General features: G+C 38.3%; 3 protein-coding genes across 3 annotated transcripts; 2 read left to right on the forward strand and 1 right to left on the reverse strand.

Moving 5' to 3' along the window:
- The first annotated feature begins 98 nt into the window (after nucleotides 1-98).
- LOC116618632 lies at nucleotides 99-7,605 on the forward strand. Its single transcript, XM_032382561.2, has 6 exons — nucleotides 99-1,105; nucleotides 2,191-2,241; nucleotides 2,621-2,875; nucleotides 4,854-5,042; nucleotides 5,933-6,082; nucleotides 6,790-7,605. Exons 2-6 carry the CDS (start codon nucleotides 2,239-2,241, stop codon nucleotides 6,949-6,951), a joined length of 759 nt encoding a protein of 252 aa, XP_032238452.2. The 5' UTR covers nucleotides 99-1,105; nucleotides 2,191-2,238; the 3' UTR covers nucleotides 6,952-7,605.
- Nucleotides 7,606-8,271: 666 nt separating this feature from the next.
- On the reverse strand, nucleotides 8,272-17,772 carry LOC5513103 (xylose isomerase). Its single transcript, XM_001633339.3, has 15 exons — nucleotides 17,576-17,772; nucleotides 16,687-16,763; nucleotides 16,295-16,367; nucleotides 15,429-15,570; nucleotides 15,119-15,256; nucleotides 14,898-15,007; nucleotides 14,166-14,261; nucleotides 12,981-13,064; nucleotides 12,082-12,137; nucleotides 11,599-11,669; nucleotides 11,072-11,177; nucleotides 10,154-10,256; nucleotides 9,822-9,901; nucleotides 8,943-9,017; nucleotides 8,272-8,401 (listed from the first exon to the last, which is right to left on the reverse strand). Exons 1-15 carry the CDS (start codon nucleotides 17,652-17,654, stop codon nucleotides 8,318-8,320), a joined length of 1,374 nt encoding a protein of 457 aa, XP_001633389.2. The 5' UTR covers nucleotides 17,655-17,772; the 3' UTR covers nucleotides 8,272-8,317.
- Nucleotides 17,773-17,815: 43 nt separating this feature from the next.
- LOC5513130 (EARP-interacting protein homolog) lies at nucleotides 17,816-25,921 on the forward strand. Its single transcript, XM_048727049.1, has 10 exons — nucleotides 17,816-17,912; nucleotides 18,117-18,200; nucleotides 18,564-18,640; nucleotides 21,445-21,500; nucleotides 21,669-21,840; nucleotides 21,937-22,036; nucleotides 22,376-22,512; nucleotides 23,835-24,002; nucleotides 24,577-24,732; nucleotides 25,383-25,921. The coding sequence occupies exons 1-10, from the start codon at nucleotides 17,871-17,873 to the stop codon at nucleotides 25,555-25,557; spliced, it is 1,167 nt and encodes a 388-aa protein (XP_048583006.1). The 5' UTR covers nucleotides 17,816-17,870; the 3' UTR covers nucleotides 25,558-25,921.
- The last annotated feature ends 749 nt before the right edge of the window (nucleotides 25,922-26,670 follow it).

Genomic DNA, 26,670 nt, shown 5'->3' on the forward strand with positions numbered 1-26,670 from the left:
CATGTGAGAGCAGTGTAGTCGCTCGCTCGATAGAAAGAATGCAAAGTGTCTTTTTCTTACGAAGCGTTTATACGTTTTCGTTTTGAACTCGCTATATTGGGTTTCGTTTTTCAGTCGACAACATTTGATGACTAAATAATTCAAAAGTGCATTATTGCGCGGAGCAATTTGAAAATCATCGCCAATATTAAAAACATTTTATCGAATAACTTAAGATATACCTCTTGACATGACCTTTTTACGAAATTATAACCCGTGCTTGATGAGAAAATAAAAGAGAATACACTTTTTTTTATAAGAACTTTTTTATAAGAACGTCCAGCCTGAGATTTCAACAAATGTTAAGAACATACTAAGAACACGCCGAGGCTCAGATGAGAGGAAAAATTGTTTTGTTAGTTGCGTTCTAAAATGCAGAATCAAATTGTGTTTATAAGAACCTGAGATATTATTGCTATTGATCATTTGTGTAATTCTCTTCCTAATAATTCATTGGGTATTATATTCATATGCACTAGTCTTAAAATGTCCCAAAAATAAGACCCAGGCTAAAATGAAAATTAGACGTTCTTATTTAAAATAGGTGTGTATCTCTACATCTGGAATTGTCGCTAGGTACGGCTCGAGAACCATTCAAATAACCATTAAAAATAAGCGTTTTTTTTTTTTGCTTTGTTGAGATAACTCATAATAACTCGGCTACCATGGAATCCTGGCTAAACATTCCAACTTAAGAAAGAGTTTTGCGACAGCTGTTTTCGGTATGCTAATCATTTTGAAGCGTTGCTCCGGTCACTAACCCTCACTCCTTGCGCAAAACGGCATCTTTGTGAGCTTCCCTGAAGAGCAATAATCTTCAACCATGACAAAGTGAAGAAGTATTCGCTTAGTTTGGTGTAAGTTACCGGAATACTACTTAAAAGACGGTCGAAACACACATTTCTCGCCTTAGAATTTATAGTTGTAATCTAATAAACGAAGATAAGCAAAGCGACATTACATTTCGTCCGAAGATTGTAAAAATTGTTAACAACAAGACGTCTAAATGCTCTCGGATCTGTCACTGGACTCATACAATCAAGTGAAATGCCAGTCAGCAATGCCGGTAAGAATATCCTCGACTATTTGAATTGATTCAATAATGAGAATTCCACCTTTTGCATTTATTTTATTTTTATTTACTTAACGGGCCCATATTTTAAATAAAGGAGACTGGGAGTTATATTTGAAGCCACTTTAAACTTAAAAAGTAGAGAATAAATTATTTTGACAAAATAAGAGATACGCCATCAATTAATTGGTAAAGACCTCCAATGATTGCCTATGGGGTTCTAAACGTTTCGCGTTTCTTATTCCGGGTTGAATTTTATTTTTCATTCAGCTACTGTCTAGTTCAGGTTCATACTTTTCAGTGCAGAATAAAACAGCAGAGATCTCTTAGAATTGTTTTTTTTCTTGTTAACATCGTATTAGCGATCTAAAATCGAGATAAGGGGGAACATGGCGGAATAGGGGATAGTGTCATTTAGCAGCCACTTTAATTGGACACCTTTAATGGATGAAATTAAACTTATTTTTATTTGGAAAAAAAGCTACGTATTCCTATAAAGACTGGATCCGATCTTCTTGACTATTCCCAAGAGACCTCTTGCTATTCCATAATATAGTCAACAAGATCGAGTACCGCAGGAAAAGATTTTAGTAGCATTGGTAAAAATCAGTTGCAAAATAAAATAAAAAAAACTTGAATCACTTTAAAATTAAATCTATCATACATAATAAATCAGATCCATTTTTGTATAATGATGTTTTGAAATAAATATGAAATAAAACCAAAACAATAGTGCCAAGCAAGTCGATTCAAGAGTCTTAAAAAAAGCAGGGGGAAAAAGAGATACCGCAAAGTATGTAAAAAGAACGAATTCACCCCGGGCAAAATGTTCCCCTTAATAAAACCAAGACAGATTTAAAACTGATTTCTTTTAGACATCGCATCGGCCTCGTATAGATTTTCCTTTTCAGCTAGAACGAGGTCTTGCCGACATTTTTTTAATAAGGCAGTTTTTCAGGTCTGGGTACAATTTCAATTTCTAATTCCACACAGCAGGAGGTTTCAAAGTATTGTTGGGCGATAGCAGCACATCGAATGGTTACGCATGGTTCAAATCAAGCTTTCTAACTCTGTTTTAGAACCTGAAGCAGCCGCTGAAATGAAGGCACATTTTCTAGAAACATCTAATGGTGAGTATGATGATTCCCTTGAGTGACACAAGCTAAGTTAATGATAGACACCTTTCAGACAAGTAGTTTTAATCATAGCTTTTTAAAAAGCCGCAATGAAATGTAAGGGTGTGTAGTAATCAATTCAGTATAATTCTCGCGATTACAAATACTTTTCTCGTAATTTGACGTTTTTCTAGGTTTCCGTTCATTCATATCAGAGTACGATCCTCACAGTTTTCAAGTAGCTAGTAACTCAATTTTTCCAATGAAACGTAAAAAGTACTTTCATATTTGCCTTTTCCAGAAAAATCAATATCCATCAATGTTCTCGTTTAGTTTTCTATCGTATAAATGCCGTACCGTTAATATTTATTGTTCCTTCTATTTACTGATTTAGCCCCAGCACTGCTTGCTGGCAAATACACCTGTCTCGGGTTCCCTGTGGCCGGTTCTGGTAACCTGGCCTAGTTTACCAGCGTCCCACATGTGTGCAGAAGAAGATCAGTCGACAAAGCAACGTATGCGCGCTGAATCCAAGCACTTTCTGCGCATGCACTTACTTGATATGCCTAAGCCGTGGCAAAAGTTGAAGCTGGCCTTTGACAGGGAGTTATTCCGGTCATCTAGTGGAATCATGAAGCTCGCACAGTTGGTCAGTGGCATTGTTTTAACCTTAGTATATATCCATTGCTCTAATTGTGGTCTTTCCTTCTTTGCCAAGCCATCAATTCAGAGAATAGATCGTTTTCACGATGTTGCGCGCGCATCCTAAATGCCCCGCCAGTCTGTGTCATTTTGGATGCGCGCTATATCATGAAAAAAGAAAAAAATCAAAGGGCTCTGTGAGCCAACTCGTGAATGCAAATTTGTTTTTCTAGTTATTTTTGTGTGTGTGCTTAGAAGATATACAGGATGAATTTTGAACATTGGATGAACACAACCAAGATGCTGAGAGTACATAAAAGTGTCCTTTCTTTTCGATGTGATGAAACACCAAAAACAGTATGATTATTTATTATTATCATAAAAAGTTAAAAATTAATAAAAAAATAGATGCCACAAGTAGGGATCGAACCTCCGGTATCTGACGTCTTAGACAAGCGACAGAACCACTATACCACCGAGGCATTGCCGAAGTAACCCCTGAATAAAAATTAGTTTTTAGCCTAATTGGTATCTCACCGTTCGAACTGCTTTTGCTAGCATGTCAAATTTCGCCCTATTCTTTCCGGAAACAAAAGTTAAATACCCGACATAATTAATCAAGCTAGAGTCATAAAATGAAATATAGAAAGGCGGAAAATCGTTATTCGATGAATAAGAGTGTTTGAACGAGTTTTGTTTGATATTTAGTACTAAAAAAAGAATTATGGAAAAAACAACTTATGAAAGTCCATATTTCTTGACCTGCAAACAGAGGCTTTCTCTTTTTACCCTGAAAACAAAGGCCCTGCTAACAGAGGCTTTTCCCTTGTGTTTATCTGACTTTAAATGTCGTAGCTTTGGCTATCCGCTCTTTCAGCACAAAATCGCTGTTTCAACACAAATTTAAACAAATAACGCGAAAACCCAGAGACGCCAATCTTCAAGTACTAAAACAAGGAGAATTAAAAGCTTGATAGCATTTTACTTGTTTTGTTTGCAAACTAACAACTTGAATTGGACTGAACCGTAGAAGATCGATTGACGTCAGTGACGAAGGCGCATGCGCACGCTCAACCCACATCGAAGACTTTTCTGAAAAAAAAAACTAGCTTATATATACTTTATGGCTATAACGTGTTATGAGCGTAGCGGTCACAGGTCGATTACAAGGCTCTTTTATAGTTCTAAGCTTTAACCGGAAGTTTACAGGAAGATCTAAGAATTGCTGTGTCGCGAAAGCACAGAAAGGCCACTAAAAGTTTACGGATGATCCATCCAACCGTCCGACGATCGAGTGACACCTCCAATAACTCGTAAATGCTTTGCAAGCATTCACTAGTTAAAAAAGGGATAGGATACACGGGCACTAGGATAGTCCCGCTCTTTTAACTAACTATATTCGAAAATGTAAAATCCAAACGTAATCATTATGTGTGTGCATCTAAGTAAACTATTGATATCCGCTAAAACTGAGCCAATTTACACTTTTTTCACCTAGTTATAATGATCCCAATTTACCCTCCGACCTTTTAAGTATCCCAAAAATCCTTAAACCGCCACAAACCAGGCAGGCCTTTCGGCCAAATAAAATAATTAATGATTGGCGCTTTGTGTTCTACAAACAAACCAAGTCGCATTGAATTGGAGGGGAATAACACAAACACTCGATTTGTGTTATCTGCCTCGGCTTCGCTTCATCAGATAACACAAACCTCGCCCATACCAATTATCGATGTAACGCTCAACCTCTTCCAATAGTTGATTTTTATCTTCCCTATTTTAGGCACTAAAACCCTTTGTTTTTTGTTTTTGTTCCATTTGAATGTTTTGCGGATGGTCAACAGGCTGGTGTATTCAACAAATAGCCCGCCGTTTTCAATTGTCCTCTAGATAAAGTCTTATTAGCCTAAAAGATGACGTCTCGCCTTGTAATAAGCACAACAACTACGGCACTAGACTAACAGATTTCGTTTTTTGGATTGCAGGCATCCCTTATAGCGGCCGTGTCCGGCTTGCTGCACTACCACCAGCTAGTGCCCGACACAACCCGAACATCAAGAGCCTTTTTGGTCAGCAGTATTTGTCTGTGTCTGATGACATGCGCACTGCTCCTAGTGCTGTTGTTTAGTTGTCATCAACAGATGGTCAAGTGTGCTAAAAAATGGAATATGACGGTAAGAAGGCTGATAAGCGTTATCGATTATAACATATCACGGTATCACGGTAAAGCCCGTATAACACTTCTTACAATATTTACAGAGATGACGGTAAAGCTTGGTACAAACTTGTGAATATAAAGGTAAAGGCTGGTACACACTTGTGAATGTAAAGCTTGGTACAAACTTGTGAATACACAGGCAAAGCTTTGTGCACACTTGCGAATATCAAGGTGGAGTTTGGTACATGTTACGGTAAACTAAAGCCTGTTACACATGCAAATAGGCTAGGTAAGGCTTGGTACACACTTGAAAATATTATAAAGGTAAAGCTTGGTACACACTTGAAAATATTATAAAGGTAAAGCTTGGTACACACTTGAAAATATTATAAAGGTAAAGATTGGTACACACTTGAAAATATTATAAGGGTAAAGCTTGGTACACACTTGAAAATATTATATAGGTAAAGCTTGGTACACACTTGAAAATATTATAAAGGTAAAGCTTGGTACACACTTGAAAATATTATAAAGGTAAAGCTTGGTACTCACTTGAAAATATTATAAAGGTAAAGCTTGGTACACACTTGAAAATATCATAAAGGTAAAGCTTGGTACACACTTGAAAATATTATTTAGGTAAAGCTTGGTACACACTTGAAAATATTATAAAGGTAAAGCTTGGTACACACTTGAAAATATTATAAAGGTAAAGCTTGGTACACACTTGAAAATATCATAAAGGTAAAGCTTGGTACACACTTGAAAATATTATTTAGGTAAAGCTTGGTACACACTTGAAAATATTATATAGGTAAAGCTTGGTACACACTTGAAAATATTATATAGGTAAAGCTAGGTACCCACTTGCAAATGTCACTGACCCAGGGTACCCTTCTCTTACAGATGTGTGTCCATTCTGCCGCAGCCACTTGTTTGATGCTTGTATTATCATCATTGCTGGCGGTGCAAGCAGCGGACTTACAAAGCGCTTATAGCAGCGCCACAACAAGTGGCGAGAAATGCGTCAAGTGTAGCAAGCTAAACATAGCGGCGGTGAGTCATTTACAGACACGAGAACGAATAGTGCCAGTATAAACAACCATTACAGCACCGCCTTGTTCGGCTTACAAGAAGAACAGCTTCGCAGCCTCTCCCAACAGCGCTAACTGGACTGAGATTTAGCAAAATATAATATCGATTCGTGAGCTTTTTAAAACGAAAAAAATAAATAAATAAAATGCAATATTTAGTTAATTGCTGATTCTATGGCAGTCACAGCGGCGTAGCCAGGATTTTTAACAAGAGGGAGCCCAAAAGACCTTTTTCAAGGCATTTTCTCCTGTATTTTAGATGATGTCTTATACATTTACTGTATTATTTTGCATATGAAGAAAACGTTGTTGTTTTGAGGGACTGGTACCGAGGAATCTTAGTTTCTTTTCAGATACTTTCTCCATTGACCAGGGATGGTCACAGTCACTGTTTTTCTCTTTGATTACAATTCATAAAGTTTACGAAGCACTTGCGGTACGGCAACCTTAAAAAATGACAAGAATTATGCAGTTTTTTTTCCAAATAACGAATATGTTAGTTTCCTTATGTGGAAGTGACCGTGTTTGTCAAAAACGACAATTTTTGGCTAAATTTCCTTGATGTGTGCTAGAAGGGAGGGGGGGGGGGGCTGGACTGGGCCACCTCTCTGGTTACGTCCCTCAGTCAAAGACTGAATTACAGGAATTAAACATTTCATCTTTTTGTAGGTATTTGGCTTTGTTGCTACAATATTCTATCTGATCGACTTTATCCAGTATATACGGCAGTGGAGCTCGTCAAAACGTTCGAGTCAGCTCACCAAAGTTCAGCCGTTTGAGGGTTCCTCCCGAGCGAAATCCCCTGCGAATAAACCCGTGGATGGAGTCTAAAAGTAAACTTAATAGTTTTATCAAAAACGCTGCAATGCCCTGGGCAATAAATACCCTCTAATGATGCATGGATGATCTGAGATCGCTGGCGATCGCACACGCTTTTAAAATGTCTTGCCCAAGAAGATACAAAGAAGAACACAGGGCGTAAACCACAGGTAGTCCAAGCTGCCAAAGTATTCCAGTCAAGGAGACGGGTAAATATCACAAGTTCTTATTATTAATACGGAAAACGGACCAAACAGGCATAAACCCGAAGTAACTTCAAGGCCAGCAGAAGTGAGGACTTTTCCGCACAGGGATTATGATAATGTAATATAAATAAAACTGAAACGACAAATATATGGCTGGTATAAACGAATTATATTGGTGAACAATGGAAGCAACACAAAAACACTAATGAACCTTATATGTACAAAGAAAGCGTCGATTGTAAAATACTTTAAAAATGTGCGGATACAATGTGGGGGTACAAGTGGCTGCGGTACTGGTCAGCGGTAGGTATCCATAAAGCAATATGGCGGCGGTGTGGCAACAAAATCAAATTTTGAAACAGCCACTTAAAGTCACCAACTTTAAAATAACAAACTTTTTCAAAAGCTTTTGAAACAGACTTCTCATACTGTATTGTTTAATAAAAAGCGTGTAAAATTTTTTGAGAATTCTTGTTTATTATGGGAAGTGGAGTGGAGAAAGAGCGCTCACTAATATCTAAATCAATTCTACAATAGCTACTATTCAGATGTTTTATTGTGTTGAGAGAACTAGTTCATTAGTCGTTTAGAATTTTGTATTCTAGTAAGTTTTTCACTCTGATTGGGGCCCAAATTGGAGAGCCATATAAGAGAAGATATATATTTTTTTTCTATTTTTGCTTTTTCGTAATTCTCTGTTCATGACTGCGAGGTGTTGATTCCGCATACCTGTCAACTCTCTCGCATTAGGCGGGAGTCTCAAGATTTTGGACCCCTTCTCCCGCTATCCCGCGTTGAGCACCAAATCTCCCGCTTTTTAGCGATTTTTATCGCTTCCGCAAAATTATTCTATAGAAAATTGTCATTTTGCTTATTTTCTATTATTGAAAATACATGAAACAATAATTCCCTTGCGTAGCACAATTTATATAACACCCTCGTGAGATATATAAGTGGATTTGTTGGTGAGAGTTTTCTATACGGCAAACGCCTGCAAGGTTAAACCCACCCCTCCCCCCCAAAATGAATATAACCACCCCTCCCCCCCAAAAAAAAATTCTCAAGCCTTGAGATTTTCGGAGGTTGACAGGTATGGATTCCGACGCTTTACAACAATATCAGCATCTCGTGCTTTTTCTCTTTTTACTTCGTTAAAAAGGAAGGTCAGCTTTTTAAACATAGTGATTCAGAATGGATTCGTATTTCTCTTGTTTTCCGGACAAAAGCTGCGGCTCACCATTCGCCATTACGAAGTTCTGAAAACACAAACAGACGAACGGCATGGGACACGTCCTGTACAAATACCCGAGTACAAAGCGTACAAATATATACAGGGGGTGGGGCACTGGGGGCATTTGCTCCCAATATTTTTAAAAAATATATAAGGAAATTACCAGTAGAGGCGTGGCTGTGCCCCCCAATATTTTCTTAATGTTTCTGTATTGTGCCCCCCCCGCCCCCCCCCCCCCCCCCCAATCTTACATGGCCTGCTACGGCTTTGATATACACTATAGTGCAGCATGGCTGACATAGAGGAGCTTGAAACATTTTTAAATACTAATTAAAAAAAAAGTTCCATAATCATTTTCGCATCATGCTCACGGTAAGCGGGAAATTTATGAACAGCATTTTGTAACAATTAGAAAAGGAAAAAAAAGGGAAGAAACACAACGAGCAGCTTTAGTATTAGGGCTAATAATAGCTGAGGCAGATATACAATAACTCTGAGATCAGATTCATAGAATGAGTTATTATTTTTGCTAAATACACGAAGCATTCTCGTAGGAGAGTACCTACCTCGAGCTCTTCAAGTGTAGCAAGTCCTTTCTCGATTTTAGAGCCAATGCCAGAGTCGAAGCTTGAATACCTCTCCTTTTAGAGTAACAAGAATTATTAACATAAGATGTAAAGGTTTAAATGCCGAGGACGAAGGCAGTTCCTCGTATAACAGCCTGAGGGAGAAGTCCGAAAACTCAAAACTCAATTATACTTTACTTTTCTGGTAAAAATCAAAGGAGGTTCAGTTAATTATTGACCTGAAAGAAACCCCATGAGAGTTGATGGAACATACTGAAAAACTCGTTAGATTATTACATTAATTACAATTAACATTTAGACAGAGCGGAGTTCTATGCTATGCACGGAGTCAATTCTCATGGGTGGAGTTAAATTGGAATGATCCAAAAACACTCATTTTCGAAACAACACGGAGCAAAACGGACGTTTGATATCGAAGTAACGAAGTTTCCTTTTTTCCCACGAAAGAGACTTTCGTTACTTCGGCTAGCCAGGCAAAGAGTGATGCACCAATTGCGAATATTATTCTCTCTGTTTAAAAACGAGTTAACAATGAGGCAAAAACGAGTTTTCAATGCAGATTTTATTAATTCAAGATCAAGGGATCTTGAATTAATAAAATTAATAAATATATAAGACTATAAGTCAGCTAAATCAGCTAAGCTTTAAACTCATTATTTACAGATTGTACTCAGTAATTCTCATATGTTTTTGTAGGGGTCGGGTTATGCAGAGGGTACGGGTACAGGTACGGGTTCTTTTGTTCCTTTCTATTCAAGGTTAATATATTATCAGTATTCACGGTTAAGACTTCACGGTTAATGACTAGTTTTTATTAGTATTTCACTGACCCTGACATGCCCTGACCGTGAGTAATACCTTGACAAGTCCTGACATTTTCCCCTCTTCAATCAACGTAGCAGCGCATCTCAACGCTCGTGCTAAAGTATCCATGGCACCTGAATACAAAATCCCGTGAAACAAAATGTAATTGTTAAAGTGTAATAGTCCAAGCCAGATAAAAGATAACAAAGACATTACAGTGTATTAGTACTAAATAAACTAAAAAGTATTTCTCGGGGTTCTGAAAACCACTCTTTTTTTAGCACTGAAACAATAATTGAGCAACAATAGCTTATTGTCACTTTTAGTTTACCTTTAAAGGCTACCAATTGGCAGTTCAACAGTATAGTAGAATTGTGGATAAATACCTATGTGTGATATGAACATATCCTCTATGTCTGTGGATTCCCGGCGGACCTTGCAATCAAAGTTAAGCCCTCCAGGTGCGAGCCCCCCCTGCTCAATGATAGCCTGTAAGAGATGGATGTGATCTTAAAAACAGGGGCTTAGTTTTTGTTTTGGGAGGTGTGCCGATAGATGACATTAAAAAATTATAATGTTAAAGCTGAATATTATCAAAAAGTAAACAACTGTTTTATATGGCCATAATAAGTTATTCACATCCAAGAAGTAGCACTGATCTCGAACCAGAATCTTACTGAATATGATATCCCCGAATATCTTTTGTTGAAGGATTTTTCCAACCCTGCTATCTCTTAGGGTTTAAAATACGACCAGGGGGGGTGTTTAACGGTTTTTATGATTCTGCTATTCCTTAGTGTATGAAATTCGGCCAACTTGTTCGACCAACAAACTCTTAAAGAGTTTTTTGACGGTTTCTTAATTCTCCTATCTTTTAGGGTTAAAAAAAATCCTTCTACCACACACAATTTGCTATCTCTTAAAGCCGCATTGTCACCAGTTTACTTCCGGAGGTCCGACGTAAACCTCAACCGTTAAAAGACAAAAGAATCTATTAAAATCCGAGATATTAAACAGGCCATCCGCTGTAAATTATCAATCACATCCTCGAAGAAACTTCCAATAAACATACTGCTTTCAATATTTTAAAATATTTTTCGCGTTTTCCGTTAAAAATCATCGGAGATTGTTACGTAATGGACCGGAAGTTAACTGGTGACAATGCGGCTTTAAGGGTAAGAATTTATGTTGACCACACCCAAGGTGCTATCCCTTAGGGTTAAAATATATTTTTCGGATTATTACCCCATCTGTTTTTATGGGAGTCCCCCCCCCCCCCCTCGGGATATTTTCCTTTGCCTTACCTTCATGATGAACATGCAATTCTTGACATTCATAGGGAATTGGTCAGTGTCCCATCCCAGATCTGGAGATCCTGTGTTTGCGTCAATTGAGCCCAGCATACCCACCCTACAAACAAATGTAGACATTCCCAACACTCTAATAAAATATGAAAGGGAGGGGGTGGATTTGGTGGTGCACATATACCTTTTTTCACTCATATCAACTTGAAAACAAGGAAAATATACCACTTGAAGATTACTATAGGCAGCGCACACCAAAACAACAGTGACAGGGTTCTTTCATTGTCATTGTCATCATTGTTTTCATTATCATGCAAATTTTGTCACCTCTCAAAAGAGAACTTTCATGCATAATATGCATCCTGATTTTGAAGGTCATTTTAGCATATCAAGATGATCATCCTTCAATTTTATCCCTAACACCTCTACTAAAACGGCTAAAGGGCCAAGGGTTCATGTCTTGGAGCTCTATGGATATAACTGCATTCTCAATAATATAACATTCTATTCTTTCATATGCCCCTTACTTGGATGCTAGGACAATGTCATGCTCATAGCTGTGTCCAGCCAAGGTTGTGTGGTTTGGCTCGATATTCAACTGGAATAAGACAAAAGGTGTAACACTCCAATCAGTTTAAGTATGGTTTACATAGATTATTATAATATAGTCAAGAGTTGAGGTAGTCAAGAAGATAACAGATTGTTAAAACACACGGGTTCGGGGCCGTAGCGGGGGGTGGGGCATTCGGAGCTTGTGCCCCCCCCCCCAAAAAAATTTTTTTTTCTCAAAAATTAAGAAAAATTACCAGTAGGGGCATGACTGTGCCCCCACACAATTTTCTTGATGTTACTGTACCATGCCCCCACTCCCTTCCACAATATTAGAGGCCTGCTACATAGCTCTGGGATTCCAAAGTTGATAAGCCTGTTCAGAAACATTATCCACTGCAGAAACCAAGAAAAGAGTAATCATCCCCCCAAAAAACTTGGTAAGTGACAGATGCCATTACCTTGAAATGGTGGTCCAGTCCGTATGTCTTCAAAAATCCAATAACAGTTTGGGCATCTAGTGGTTTAAAAGGAAAAAAAAAATCAATGGTGATAATTAAACAAATAATCAAAAGCTCATTGATCTGTTGTTTCCCCTGAGCCAGATAATATGAATCTAACTCACCATAGTCGTACTGGTGTCTCGTGAGCCAGATAATATGAATCTAACTCACCATAGTCGTACTGGTTTCCCCTGAGCCAGATAATATGAATCTAATTCACCATAGTCGTACTGGTGTCTCGTGAGCCAGATAATATGAATCTAACTCACCATAGTCGTACTGGTGTCTCGTGAGCCAGATAATATGAATCTAACTCACCATAGTCGTACTGGTGTCTCGTGAGCCAGATAATATGAATCTAACTCACCATAGTCGTACTGGTGTCGCGTGAGCCAGATAATATGAATCTAACTCACCATAGTCGTACTGGTGTCTCGTGAGCCAGATAATATGAATCTAACTTACCATAGTCGTACTGGTGTCTCGTGAGCCAGATAATATGAATCTAACTCACCATAGTCGTACTGGTGTCTCGTGAGCCATATAATATGAATCTAACTCACCATAGTCGTACTGGTGTCTCGTGAGCCAGATAATATGAATCTAACTCACCATAGTCGTACTGGTGTCTCGTGGGCCAGATAATATGAATCTAACTCACCATAGTCGTACTGGTGTCTCGTGAGCCAGATAATATGAATCTAACTCACCATAGTCGTACTGGTGTCTCATGAGCCAGATAATATGAATCTAACTCACCATAGTCGTACTGGTGTCTCGTGAGCCAGATAATATGAATCTAACTCACCATAGTCGTACTGGTGTCTTGTGAGCCAGATAATATGAATCTAACTCACCATAGTCATACTGGTGTCTCGTTGGTTCTTTAGGCTTTGGCTCAATCAACAGCTGGCCGGTAAATCCTATCTTCTCTTTGTAAGCTGTTGGCAAATGTATACACAATTAGTTTTTTCCTGCTCTTTTGGTGCAAAATGGTCAAAATTATGTGAATTGCAGTATACATATATGACACAAAACAAACATGACCACACTATTTGTATTGCCAGAGGGCCAATCTCAGAGTGGCCATTGAACGGGAAAGAATTAAATATTGGTCGGAATATAAAGTCCTTGATAACATTCTAATTTGTAGATGAACAAACTCGATAAGGTCTTGATAAAGGTAAATTTGACACCACTGTTTGTTTTTGTGGTTTTTGTAAAACCTGTATCAGTAGTTAAACTTAAACTTTATTTTTGTAAAAAAATTTTTTCCATAAATCGCATTCTAAGACGACTAAAATGGGCCTTTGCTGTCCCGTGACCTGTTGACTGTGGATTCACGCCAAATCTTTGACTTTTCTAGCATATTATTTTGAGGGGAGAATTCTAGCTTGTCGGGCGTAACCTCACTACTGGTTTTAAGATATCACCTTCAAATTTTCGGGATCTGATAGATAATTATGCCATGTCATAAAGTGTGTGAGGAATTTTTGATTTTCGACTGAAGATCGCTTTTATAGCACTTTTCGTGTCCAAATTTCGCCAGAGATGAGAGTTCCAACTTTGATTCGTGATATTTTGTTGACAGTGTCAAATAACAAAAAGTTCTCACACACTTTGGTAGATCATCTATCTGTCATTGAGATGCAATTACGTGCAAGTGCATGCGCAATAACGCGAGGGTGCATTAAGCTCTACAGTAAAATTCTGTACTTTTAAGTTTGAGGCCTCAAAACTTAAACACGGAATAATCTATTGTAAAAATTAAACTTGCAGGAGATAATTCAATCTTTTATCTTTTATTTGATATATAGTTTGTACATGTTGTGAAAATTGCGGTGCAACAATATTATTTTTCCGTGGACACGTCGTTAACCTTTACCGAGACTTTAAAAATGGATTTTATTTGGACACTCTGTTATAAAAAAAAAAAATATTTAATATTATGTGTGTTGTATCTAATGACCAAAATAATGATCAGCTGTAATTATCTTTAAACAACGCTCGTAAAGGGTGGAGTCAGTTCCACTCCTACTTACCCACAACCATCTTAAAGAAGCTTGCCATGTGGTCCAGCTCTCTCTTGATATCTGTGTTGAGTAGAGTGTGGTATCCCTCTCTGCCACCCCAGAACACTACAGAATACCACACTCATACATCAGCCAACATCACATTATATTCTTAGTACTCCTCTAGAACACAGAAAGACACACTCATACATCAGCCAACATCACATTATCATACCTGTCAACCCCAGAAGATCTCAGGGTGAGAGTTCTTTCGGGGGTGGGGTAGGTTTATATAATATATATATATATATATTTTTTTTTTGGGAGGGGTATATGAATGGCTTTCTTGCTATCATTAAGCCAATCAGCACTCAGCAGACTTTTGCCGTTCAGAAAGCTCTCAACCACAACAGTGCTACACAAGGAATTATTTTTTTTTAATACTCTGATAGAAAATAGGCAAAACATTGATTTTCCATAGAAGGATTTTTCGAAATCGATAAAAATTGTTAAAAAGCAGGAGATTTGGTGCTCAATGCAGGAGAGCGGGAGAACAGGTCCAAAATCGTGAGACTCCGGCCTAATGTGGGGGCGTTGACAGGTATGCTTTATAGGTACCCCACAGAAAGACACTTTATATATCAGTCACGCCAGAACACAATAGAAAGCCACACTTATACGCCAAACACATCACATTATGGCACATACACAAATGAAAAGCCCAACATTTTGGGAAACATCGATTAATGTGTACTGTAATACCAAAATTAACAGCTCCGAGCTTCTTGGCAATTTCTAAGCCTTTCTTCACTTGGGCCGCAGCATATGCCAACACATGAGCATCAGGATTACTTGCTGCTCCATTCATGTATCTGAAAGTGTTTAAGGAATAATATATCAGAATACAGAACTTATCCTTTACTTCTTATTCCAGGCTGTTATCTCTTCCTTAAAGTGATTATAGTGATTTTTATTGTGATTACCTTGGGTTGGCAAAGAGGTTGCATGTTGCCCAAAGTAACTTCACACCTGTCTCATTTTGAAGCTGTAAGGCAAGATCTGTGATCTCGTCCAGATTGGCATTAGTCTCAGCAAGGGTTTCCCCCTCTGGAGCAACATCTCTAAGGGTTAAAGATTTAGAATTCAAATTAAGGATTTTCAACTTTCTAATTATCACAATCACAATCACCACTGCCATCATAATCACCAGAAGCATCAACAATGACATCAACACCAACATCACACCATACTGGTATCACAGCACCACTAAAATCATCATCACCATAACACTACCTGTCATGAAAAGTCCAGTACTTCACTCCAAGTTTTGTAAAGAATTCAAAAGCTGCTCTCAGCCTCCTCTTGGCATTTTCCAAGCTGTTAGAGCCATCATCCCAAGGTCGGGTCAAGGTTGGGAAACCAAATGGATCTGCACCTATATATACAAAGCGATTAAGACAATTTATTTTTTTAGTTTTTTATCTCTTCAGTGCTAGCACTGGCAGGGGGTGTTTAGGAAGCCAGTACCTTCTTGAATTAGAGCTTCTTTTTCCCCATCATCTTTAACACGAGGTTCCGCTATAAAAGGAAAAGCTCCTCCCACCCCCGGGCTTAAGAACAATCAGTTATCAATTAGCCGTCAGTGAGTCAACATGTCAGGACAATTGCTCTGAGTGCTAAATTCAAGTTTCATATTCTAAACCAAATTAAATATCACTCCTAGAGTTGTCCATCTAAAGTGGTTCTATTTATAGCTGTGTGCACTCTAACATACTAGCATTTTGATCACAGCGCGATAATAATTTATGCAGATGCATTAGATTATGGATAGTGCAAAATTTAGAATTTTGCACCGAAAACGTGAGTGGACAGCAACTCACTAATTTATCAATCTCTTAACACAACTGCCTTGTTACCTGTGCAAACATAGTTTTATTCCAGCCGACTGATGCTCAGAGAAAAGCAATTTTACAGGAGACTCATAATTTGTGACTGCTAGCTTGGCAGTTTTATGATTATAATTGCAAATTGGAGCCTGGGTGAGGAAGGAGCTGTATGGCACATAGATTCTCGAGTGCAACCTTATTAGAAATAGGTGTACGTATATGATGTTACTGATAGTCTAGCATATAGTACAACCTTTTGTGATTTATGGCTACCTGTTCCTCTAAATGTATGCCAGTAGCACACAGAAAAGCGACACCATTCCTCCATTGTTTTTCCAAATACAACCTGAAATGATCAAAATACAATAAAATTTTTCTATTATACTGTTCTTTAAAGTCATGCAGCCAAGGGCAGATCTAGCTTTTTGCTAAAGGAGGGAGGGGTTGACTCGGTTACTACTACCTTAATCAATGTTGTTGCTACATTTTGTCTTTCTGACTCATACACACACACATATTTCTAGAGCTGAGTCCCATTTCAATTCTTCATTCTTTTTGAGCTTTGTTGAGAAAATCAAAGCAAAAGTGATGTATAGGAACATGGACTAAAAGGAATATTATGTTGGCTTATTTTGTGCATGCCTCAGAAAAAATAAAAATGATACCTCTGTGGGGTTGTAGTGCTTGAAGCACAAAACATCAGTTGCACCAGCATCAGGCTTGTATTTTATCTTAGATATCCCTGGAAATAAAATGAATTTAAATACATAATCTTAATCATTTCAAGAAGTTTGGCAAATAGATTATTGTTCTGTTGAAAGAATTGTTCACTTCACTCCTTCTGACTACATTATGGAGCCAAGGAGTCATTTAAGGGGCGGGCCAAGTCACAAGGATTTAAAGAAAGATTTAAAGAACTGTTCTTCTGTGAATTTTCTTATATTTCTTTAAATTCCCAAACATAGTTTCTGAGGATAGGTGGGGAATTGTCCCCTTGAGCCACTCCTCATTCAGGCATACCTCACACCTTCAGGCACATAGGGGGGGGGGGGGTGCACGGTTATAGGTATCATATGGAAAAACGATAGTATTTGACAATCCTACAAAAAGAAAATGGCCTAAATTTTTTGGCAGCCAAAGGGGGTACAAGTGCACCCTGGGGACCCCCCTGTGTGCATACCTTCTCTCTCTAGGAACACATTAATTACACATTAATGTCACCTAATAAACCTTCTTAGGCCGAAATAAAAACAAAAAGATAAAATTATTTAAAGGCGCAAATATATAATTTTTTTGAAATCACTGACAACAAACAGCAATTTTCTTTAAATATTCCTAGTACCACCAGAAAAATCACTTCGCAGGAGCTAAAACACCTCTTTCATTATTGTCCTCTTGTGGTGACATAAAAACACTTTCCCTTTTGTAGCTCAGGTACGGTAAAACTTCCTTTCAAGGGCCTCACTGAGAGCTCTAGAAAAGAGTTATCAAAGAAATCTAGAATTCTCATTCTTGTGACTTCCTTATACTTGGTCTTCCTGGATGCCAACATACCTGTGAAAAACTCGCCATTTTGAGCTCCATTGTTTGAAGTTATGCGCGCTTTCTTGGAAGACGGCGCAAAAGAAGACATGTTAGTTTGGAAAAGGTATATACTAATTGAAAAAAAATAACGGAATATAGTTAGAAGATTGACAACATAGAAAGGGGGGGGGGGGCAGGTACCACCGCTCACCGAACACAAAACAACAGATCGGTCAGGCGTTCCTACAAGGCAGACGGTTGACACTGGAACAAGCGGAGCCCGTGTATTTTGATTTATTACAGCGGCTTTCTGAGAAAAAACAAGATGGAGGATGATTCTCCCGTTATTTATGGCTTGGAATTCAACGTAAGTACTCGCTCGATTCGTTCTAAGCAAGATTTTTTCTATACATTTTGAATTTTTATAATCAATTGGAAATTTTTTGTGAATGTCTTATTTACAACAAGCTCAATGTGTTTATGTACCTATATATCTATTTATTTCCTATCCTCTCTCTCATCCAATTTCGTCTCCCTGTCGTTTCATACTCCATTTCTTCGTACTTACCAGGCAAGGGCTCTGACACCGCAGCATGCCGAGTCTGATGTGATCAGATTCCTGGCTGGATCCCAGTCCCTGAAATTTGAGAATCAGGTAATACAGCATTGTTAAAAAGCTGAACCGCTATGTTATTTGCTTGGATTATTTTTTTTCCAGTAGATTTCTTTATATGTCTTTATAGTTTTAGGCAAAATTTATGAAAGCAGGGAAGGAGGGTGGGGGAAGCGCTTGACCCAGCCTTTGACCCATGAAAAATGGGGTTATCCCACATTCTGGATTTTAAAGATTAGATTGCATTGTTTTCCCATTTAGCAGACCATATTCTCTTGTCCTAGCTTGCAGTGGCACTTAATTTTCTTTGTTTTGAGTAGAATTTCCAGTCAAGCAGGAAGGTTGTTCCTCCCTAACTTCAGGCCTCCACTGTATTTGCCTTAACAATGTCTCATTTTGATGTAGGTCCATCTGATTGACTTTGATGATGAAAGCAATCTTATTAACAAAAATGTGTTCCTGCATCCAGCAGGTGAAATCTGGTGAGAATGATGATCTTTAGCTCAATAAGATCTTGTTCTATCAAAAACACAACATGATCATTAATAAAATGTACAGTAGGCCCTCCATGCTTGTTACAATATGTGTTTTAGTATACAATAATACAATACAATAATTTATTTTCCGTCGATGACGTGAGGAGTGGTCACTCAGTCTCCCGAGTTAGGGGAGCTCATGGTACAAATGCTCGACAACACTACTGAAACACTTACGTTACACATTACATAATAATTCTAATTATGGGTGGAAAAAAGGTATGATTTACATACAGTTGCTGCATTGGCAGCCATGTGGAATGATGTCGGGTAGGTTCTTGCGGAACTCAGAGACGGAATTAGCAGCTTTAGCAGAGTTAGGTAGTTGGTTCCAAAAATGTGATATTAGATAGTTAAAAGAGTTATGCATGTACAACGATTGATAGGATGGCTGTGTAAGATTATGAACAGAAGAGCGCAAATTGTACTGAGAAGACCGGGTTACAAAGAAGTTGGAGATATACATAGCCTGTTGCATCCTATACGATTTAAAAAATAATAGAAGAGCCTGAACTTGCCGCCTATGCTCAAATGTACGCATATTGAATATAGATAAGCAGTTTTCATAGGTTGATGATCTATCTAGATTAAAAAGTGTCATTAAATTATAATAGTTAGACTTCTCTAGCCTGTCCTTCTGTGTCTTCGAAGCCCCAAGGAGCAGTGGGGACCAATATTCCAGATGAGGGAGTACATATGTCTTATATAGTGCAACCATGGTTTGAATTGGTACAAGACGCTTGATTCGGCGCAACGCAGCAACTTTAGCATAAACTTTTTTTAAGAGCCGTAGTTATATGTTCCTTGTAGGTGAGGGACGAGTCCAGTGTAACGCCCAGTATTTTCAGAGTTGTCTCTACTGTAATGTGGTCAGGACCAACGTGAAGGTCGTACTCGTATTCACTATTCCTACCAAGCACCATTGCCTGTGTCTTGCTGGTATTGATGCCGAGGTAATTGCTAGAGAACCAGTCGTTCAGTCGAGAGATATCCCCGTTCATAGCAAATTCCAAGGCCACCGGGCAGGTGCTTGCGAAGTACTGGGTGGTGTCGTCTGCATATAATCGCAGTGAAGATTGAAGGGCACTGTAGTTTAAGTCATTTATAAAGATGTTGAAGAATAACGGACCCAGCAGACTTCCTTGGGGTATGCCACAGTAGATTTCTAGCCAGTCTGACATGACCACATTGCAGCGGACGCGTTGGAATCTTCCCCTGAGATATGACTGGATGATCTTTATTGCTGCAGGTAAAACTCCATATGCTGACAACTTTGCTAGGAGGAGATTGTGGCAGATTGAATCAAATGCCTTAGACAAATCCATTGCGACCACGCCCATGCTCTCCCTCTTGTTGAGAGACGCCCGCAGGTCTTCAGTGTGCTTGATTAGCGCCGAGCAGCATGAGTAGCCGTGTAGGAAGCCCAACATGTTTTCCGAGAACACCATAGCGGAGGCATCGTACAGCTGGTCAAACTGCAGCCGCTCGAAGATCTTGGGAATCGTTGATAGTATACTGACAGGGTGATAATTAGTTTTAGCCGTGACTTCATCCATGTTTTGCCCCCTAGCAGAAATAAGTGCAACACTTGGGTGATTAGCGAAATCGTCGACTGCAAGCTCCAGTACTTCACTGTCGATGACTGGTGAAGCGAAGTATTTATTGAACACAGCACCAGGGTCTTTAACTACGTGGCCTTTGTCTATGAGGGTAATAGAGTCAGGCTGGGTTTCTGACCTGCTGTTAGGCATCAGGGGCTTCATCCGTTTCCAGAACTTTCCAACAGCCCCCGATGAAGCGTCGTTTGCAGCATGAACACAGAATTCCTTAACACTCTTTCTTTTCATTTTAATGACCTTGTTTCTTTGTTCTTTATAAGAGGTCCAATTGTTGCCTGTAGGCGTCCATCGGAATTTCTTTTATAATCGGTTGGACTAATCCAAGGCAGCTGGTTGAAGCGCAGATGTGTTCGCTTGATCGGCACGTTTTTATCCACCACTTGACCAAATAGAGTTGCCCAGTGGAACCAAACATCATTAACATCGTCAAATGCATATGCACTGTCCCAGGGGATGTCTCGGAGGTCGGAGACAAAAACATCCCTTCTAATGCTTTCATCGATCTATAATCAACTATATTCAGCATTGTTTAAAAATAGGAAGCTTCTGTCAGTGGTATAATCTGTCTGCCCACAGGGAAGTAATGCTCTCTGCTTTAGGCACTTGGACAATAACAAGATCTCCAGAGAACCCAAGAAGTGTTTTTTTTTTGTGCTGCAAGTATCCAATAAGATAGCCCTAGTGTTGGGCTTTTTTTAATTCTTATAAAGTATATACCAACAACTGAAAAAGAGGGCCTGATACAAATATGTAATGTTCATATTTGGGAATAAGATTTTTGTTTCTGATTGGCCCGCATTGGTATTTTCAAATTTCCTGCCCAGGCTTGTTATATCAAGTTTGTATCATGGGATAAATTTAACCTGATACCAATTTTAGAAAATTAAAATCCCCTGATACTCAGTCTACCAGCACATTTGATTGGTTGAAAATTAGGTTAATTTTTCTTAATCTGGGAGACTAGAAGCTCAACATGATATTATACACAATATTTTTGATTGGTTGAATATTAAGATGTTTTATGTCTCATCTAGGGGACCAAAAGAAGGGTAAAAATTTAAGACACTGGAATAAGTATTAGACTGACTGATATTTCTCCCGTCCATATATTCTTTTCAATATATGTTCTAGGAACATAAATGCCAGTCCTGTGGACAAGAACATATTGGCAACCTGTTACAACAAAGGTCAGAGTTTACATGGCTCTACAAACTGCACAACATCTCATTGTTTATGATGCAACCATTGTTTACAAAGCTTGTTCTATTTGACTTTAAACAAGGGGGCATAGGGACCTGTAAAAAAAGAGTATTGATAGAATGATTAATGTTTTTCTCTATTATATTCTGTCGAAGTGAGTGAGAACAGAGCTGAAATCCAGGGTGCAATCTGGAGAATTCCTCCTATAGATGAGACTGAACCTCCCCCACCTGACTCCCCTGGGCTCATTCACTCCCCTGGGGGAGGACACTCTAGATCTCTACAACTTGTTTGTAACTTGGAAAACCATCAGGAAAATATCAAGAGGTAAGACATAGCTCAGTACAGCTCTGCTGATGTTTTCATTGTCTGCATGAGATTTTAGTTCAGGTTTCTGAATACCCTGTACTTTTTATGCTACAGTGTTTTGTGGAATCCTTCTGGTGATGGCACCCAAGTTATTTCCATCACTGAGCAACACTTGGACCTATGGGACCTCAACACGACCACACCCACTTTGCAGGTCTGGTGAAATATCCCCTCCCTACCTGTCCCCCCTTCCACTGTCCGAATCCAAAAATACCCCAGCCCTCCATCACAGAGCATTTTAATGGCTACAGCAAAAGGTCTGGTGGAATAAAACCACTCCCACACTCTGAATGAAGTTTAAGAGCTTTCAACATCCATTTGACTTAGAAGAGTTTTTTTATTAGGATATATGGTTAGTATGTTATTAGCATACTTTTTCTTGTGAAGTCATCTGTTATATTACAAGACAGATGCATGCAAAAACGAGTTATTATTAGAAACATTTTTGTTCTGGAAAATCATATTCTGATTGTGTTTTCATATCCATCCATAGGATGTGGATTCAACTAGTTTGGAAGGTAAAAGCCAGCCACGCTTCACAACAGGAAGATGGAACCCTCATCATGGTGGCTCACAGATTGCGACTGCTAATGACAGTACCATCAGGGGATGGGACATCAGGACTTTAAGGTGCTTTTCAGCCATCACCATGACATTATCCCTTTGCCTACTCAATCATCATAACATCATTGTCCATTATATAGTCAGCATCACCATATTCTACATCATCATCCATTACATAATCACATCATTGACATAATCACTAAACACTACATTATCAACCCAATTATTCTTGCCAGCCATCATCAGTTACATCAATGTCATCATCATCATCCTCCTCATCATCATCGATAACATCACCCTCATCTATTACATCACAATCATCATCATCATCATCGATTACATCACCATCATCATCGATTACATCAACATCATCATCAACAGAATCAACATCATCATCAATAACATCACCTTCATTTCCACAAGCTCAACCTGTTATTTCATTATCTTTCTTCAGACAAGTCTTTTCAATAGATAATGCTCATGGTCAGCTAGAATTTCATTATCTTTCTTCAGACAAGTCTATTCAATAGATAATGCTCATGGTCAGCTAGTGTCTCATTATCTTTCTTCAGACAAGTCTATTCTATAGAAAATGCTCATGGTCAGCTAGTATTTCATTATCTCTCTTCAGACAAGTCTATTCAATAGATAATGCTCGGTCAGCTAGTATTTCATTATCTCTCTTCAGACAAGTCTATTCAATAGAAAATGCTCATGGTCAGCTAGTATTTAATTATCTTTCTTCAGACAAGTCTATTCAATAGATAATGCTCGGTCAGCTAGTATTTCATTATCTCTCTTCAGACAAGTCTATTCAATAGATAATGCTCATGGTCAGCTAGTGTCTCATTATCTTTCTTCAGACAAGTCTATTCTATAGAAAATGCTCATGGTCAGCTAGTATTTCATTATCTCTCTTCAGACAAGTCTATTCAATAGATGATGCTCATGGTCAGCTAGTATTTCATTATCTCTCTTCAGACAAGTCTATTCAATAGATAATGCTCGGTCAGCTAGTATTTCATTATCTTTCTTCAGACAAGTCTATTCAATAGAAAATGCTCATGGTCAGCTAGTATTTAATTATCTTTCTTCAGACAAGTCTATTCAAAAGATAATGCTCGGTCAGCTAGTATTTCATTATCTCTCTTTAGACAAGTCTATTCAATAGATAATGCTCATGGTCAGCTAGTATTTAATTATCTTTCTTCAGACAAGTCTATTCAATAGATAATGCTCATGGTCAGCTAGTATTTAATTATCTTTCTTCAGACAAGTCTATTCAATAGATAATGCTCGGTCAGCTAGTATTTCATTATCTCTCTTCAGACAAGTCTATTAAATAGATAATGCTCATGGTCAGCTAGTATTTCATTATCTTTCTTCAGACAAGTCTATTCAATAGAAAATGCTCACGGTCAGCTAGTGCGGGAGTTGGACTTCAACCCTAACAAACAGTACTATCTGGTGAGCTGTGGTGATGATTGTAAGATCAAGTTCTGGGATACTAGGAACACTGAACAGCCTTTGGTTTCGATAACAGAACATTCTCATTGGTATGTATTTGTAATCAATTTGGTATTGTTGTTGTTGTTTTTTTATACCTGCAATTGCTTTTTCTGCTTGTTCTATTTTGCATGTACAGTATGTGCCTGTGCATTTGATGGCCTGTTTTACTTTGTAATTTTTTTTTGTTCTGTTACATGAAACCTTGCAGCTGTGTTTGGAATATTGTCCAAACAGTATTCAAGCACTTTAAGTTAACTTTCTATTTAAGACTCACTAGGGGCCTGCATTAGAAAAGTTAAACTTCAACTTTATTCCCAGCTGTATACTTGTATCATGCTACCCTGAAAAACAGAGGCTCTAATTCTTTTTTTAGCAAAGTAAAGGGAGAAGAGAAAGAAGGAGAGAGACTCCACTTTTAGATTTTTCAATTAACAGGGGGTTGGTGAAGCAGACTTTTTGTCTCTCGCTAATTACAGGGTGGAATACAGGCACCTCAAATGAGTAGAAAAAAAAATCATGTGCCCTTTCTATGCACTTTGGCCACGACTGTATCAAAATCTCAAAATACAGTGCAAACTGTAAAATCAACTTCCATCATCCTTATTGTAAGTTATCTGCCAGGGTGTGGAGTGTCCGCTATAACCATTTCCATGACCAGTTAGTGCTGTCCAGCAGCAGTGATAGCAGGGTGGTTCTGCATAACATGGTTTCCCTGTCGTCTGAGCCATTTGGTCATCTGGACGATGAAGACGAAGATGAGGACCAGCGCGACAAGGGGTAAGTAATTAAGTCAAGTAAGTAGGTAAGTTCAGTAATTAATAGCAACAAGTAATATGTAACCATGTCATAATTGACAAGTTTTTTAACACTTATTAGAATAAGTTTAGTATTTGTGTATCGACAAGGTAGGCTGGTTACCATGTCATAATTGACAAGTGTTTTAACACTTTTTAGAATAAGTTTAGTATTTGTGTATCGACAAGGTAGGCTGGTTACCATGTCATAATTGACAAGTGTTTTAACACTTTTTAGAATAAGTTTAGTATTTATGTAACGACAAGCTGGTTACCATGTCATAATTGACAAGTGTTTTAACACTTATTAGAATAAGTTTAGTATTTGTGTAACGACAAGGCTACCATGTTATGATTGACTATTGATAAGTTAAACAGATAAATAAGCCAAATGTGCTTCACATGTGACATATTAGTCAGTGAGTGAGGTTTTATGCTTTGTTAACACATTCCAGGGGGTCAGAATTGCTATTACACACACCCAAATATCCCTTAGTTAAAAACTGATTTTGCCGACGATCACTTCCTTCTGTTTCTTTCTGTGTGTATCTCCCTGCTGACCTCTCAGGTGAGCTCTCCTACACAGTTTCTGTTTATTCCTATACTGTTAACACTGTGGTATCTGACCACTAGGTCCAGCGGGCCTGCAAGTGATGGTGTCATCGCCTCATATGACGAGCATGAGGACAGCGTGTATGCCGTAGAGTGGTCAACCGCTGACCCATGGGTCTTTGCATCGCTGTCATACGACGGTAGGCTCGTTATCAACAGAGTGCCCCGCGCTGAGAAATACAAGATCCTACTTTGATGAGTGACATGTGTCAAATTTTTTTATCGATGTTTGATTGTGATTTGTCAATTATGGGACATTGGATAGGGTTCGTGGAATACTTGATATGGTTCACATGTGTATTACTGGATGTCAATTATTGAACACTTGATTGGGTTCACATGTTGGATTACCGGGTGTCAATCACTGAACACTTGACAGGGTTCACATGTTGGGTTATCAGGTGTCAATCATAAGACGCTTGACTGTGTTCATGGACTCTAATCAGCAGGTGTCTATTATACGACACTTGGTAGGGTTCACAGATATTGGATAGCAAATCCACAGGAAACCCAGTAAATTGGGAGAAAGTTCATCATTCATTAAAGACCAAGCGTCCATGTCTTAAAGGTTGTCGTTGGTTCCGGGATGCACAATGCTTCAATGGAAGCGATTGCTTCGATTTGACAGGTGTCCATTGCAGTACAGTCGAACACCAACAATGTGTCAATAACAACGAGCAAGATTTCTTTGGATTCACCCACAAATTGTCGAAAACAACGATTACTTTGGATTCGATGACAACTCTAATGAAACTCTTTGAGTTCATTTTAGTACTGTGACTACGGAAGGTGAAAAGAAATAAAGTTGTTGTAAAAAAGAACAACCAATATAGTATATTTGCAGTACGAAGAACGCCTTTCTTAAAATCAAGTGCCTTTCCCGGAATTTTTAAATGAATGTTTTTACGTAATTTAAAATTTGCTACGATCAAACCCTCTTTTCAAACGTTTTCTAAGACTTTTTCGTCTTCCGTGATTAATAACTGTAATGACACCCCTATTAAAACCAAAGAAAACATAGATTTTTGCTAGGCTTTGTATTTGTTCGCCTTTTTTTAAGTTGTGCTTTGACAAAGGTTGTTGGGCTGTTCAAAAATATAAAAAGTAAATAATGGAGAAAAAAATTGTTGTACAATGTATGTGTGGATATCTGTGTATCCATGTAGAGACTGTGCTCCTCCAAATACAAAAGTATCTTATATAAGTAGTATATTATATATAAGTAGTATTGTATTCATGTAGAGACTTTGCTCCTCCTAATACAGTAGTGATATATCAATATAAATCTAAAATAATTTACCTATTAAAA

Source organism: Nematostella vectensis, chromosome 4 (genome assembly GCF_932526225.1).
Source record: "Nematostella vectensis chromosome 4, jaNemVect1.1, whole genome shotgun sequence".
Classification (NCBI taxonomy): domain Eukaryota; kingdom Metazoa; phylum Cnidaria; class Anthozoa; order Actiniaria; family Edwardsiidae; genus Nematostella; species Nematostella vectensis.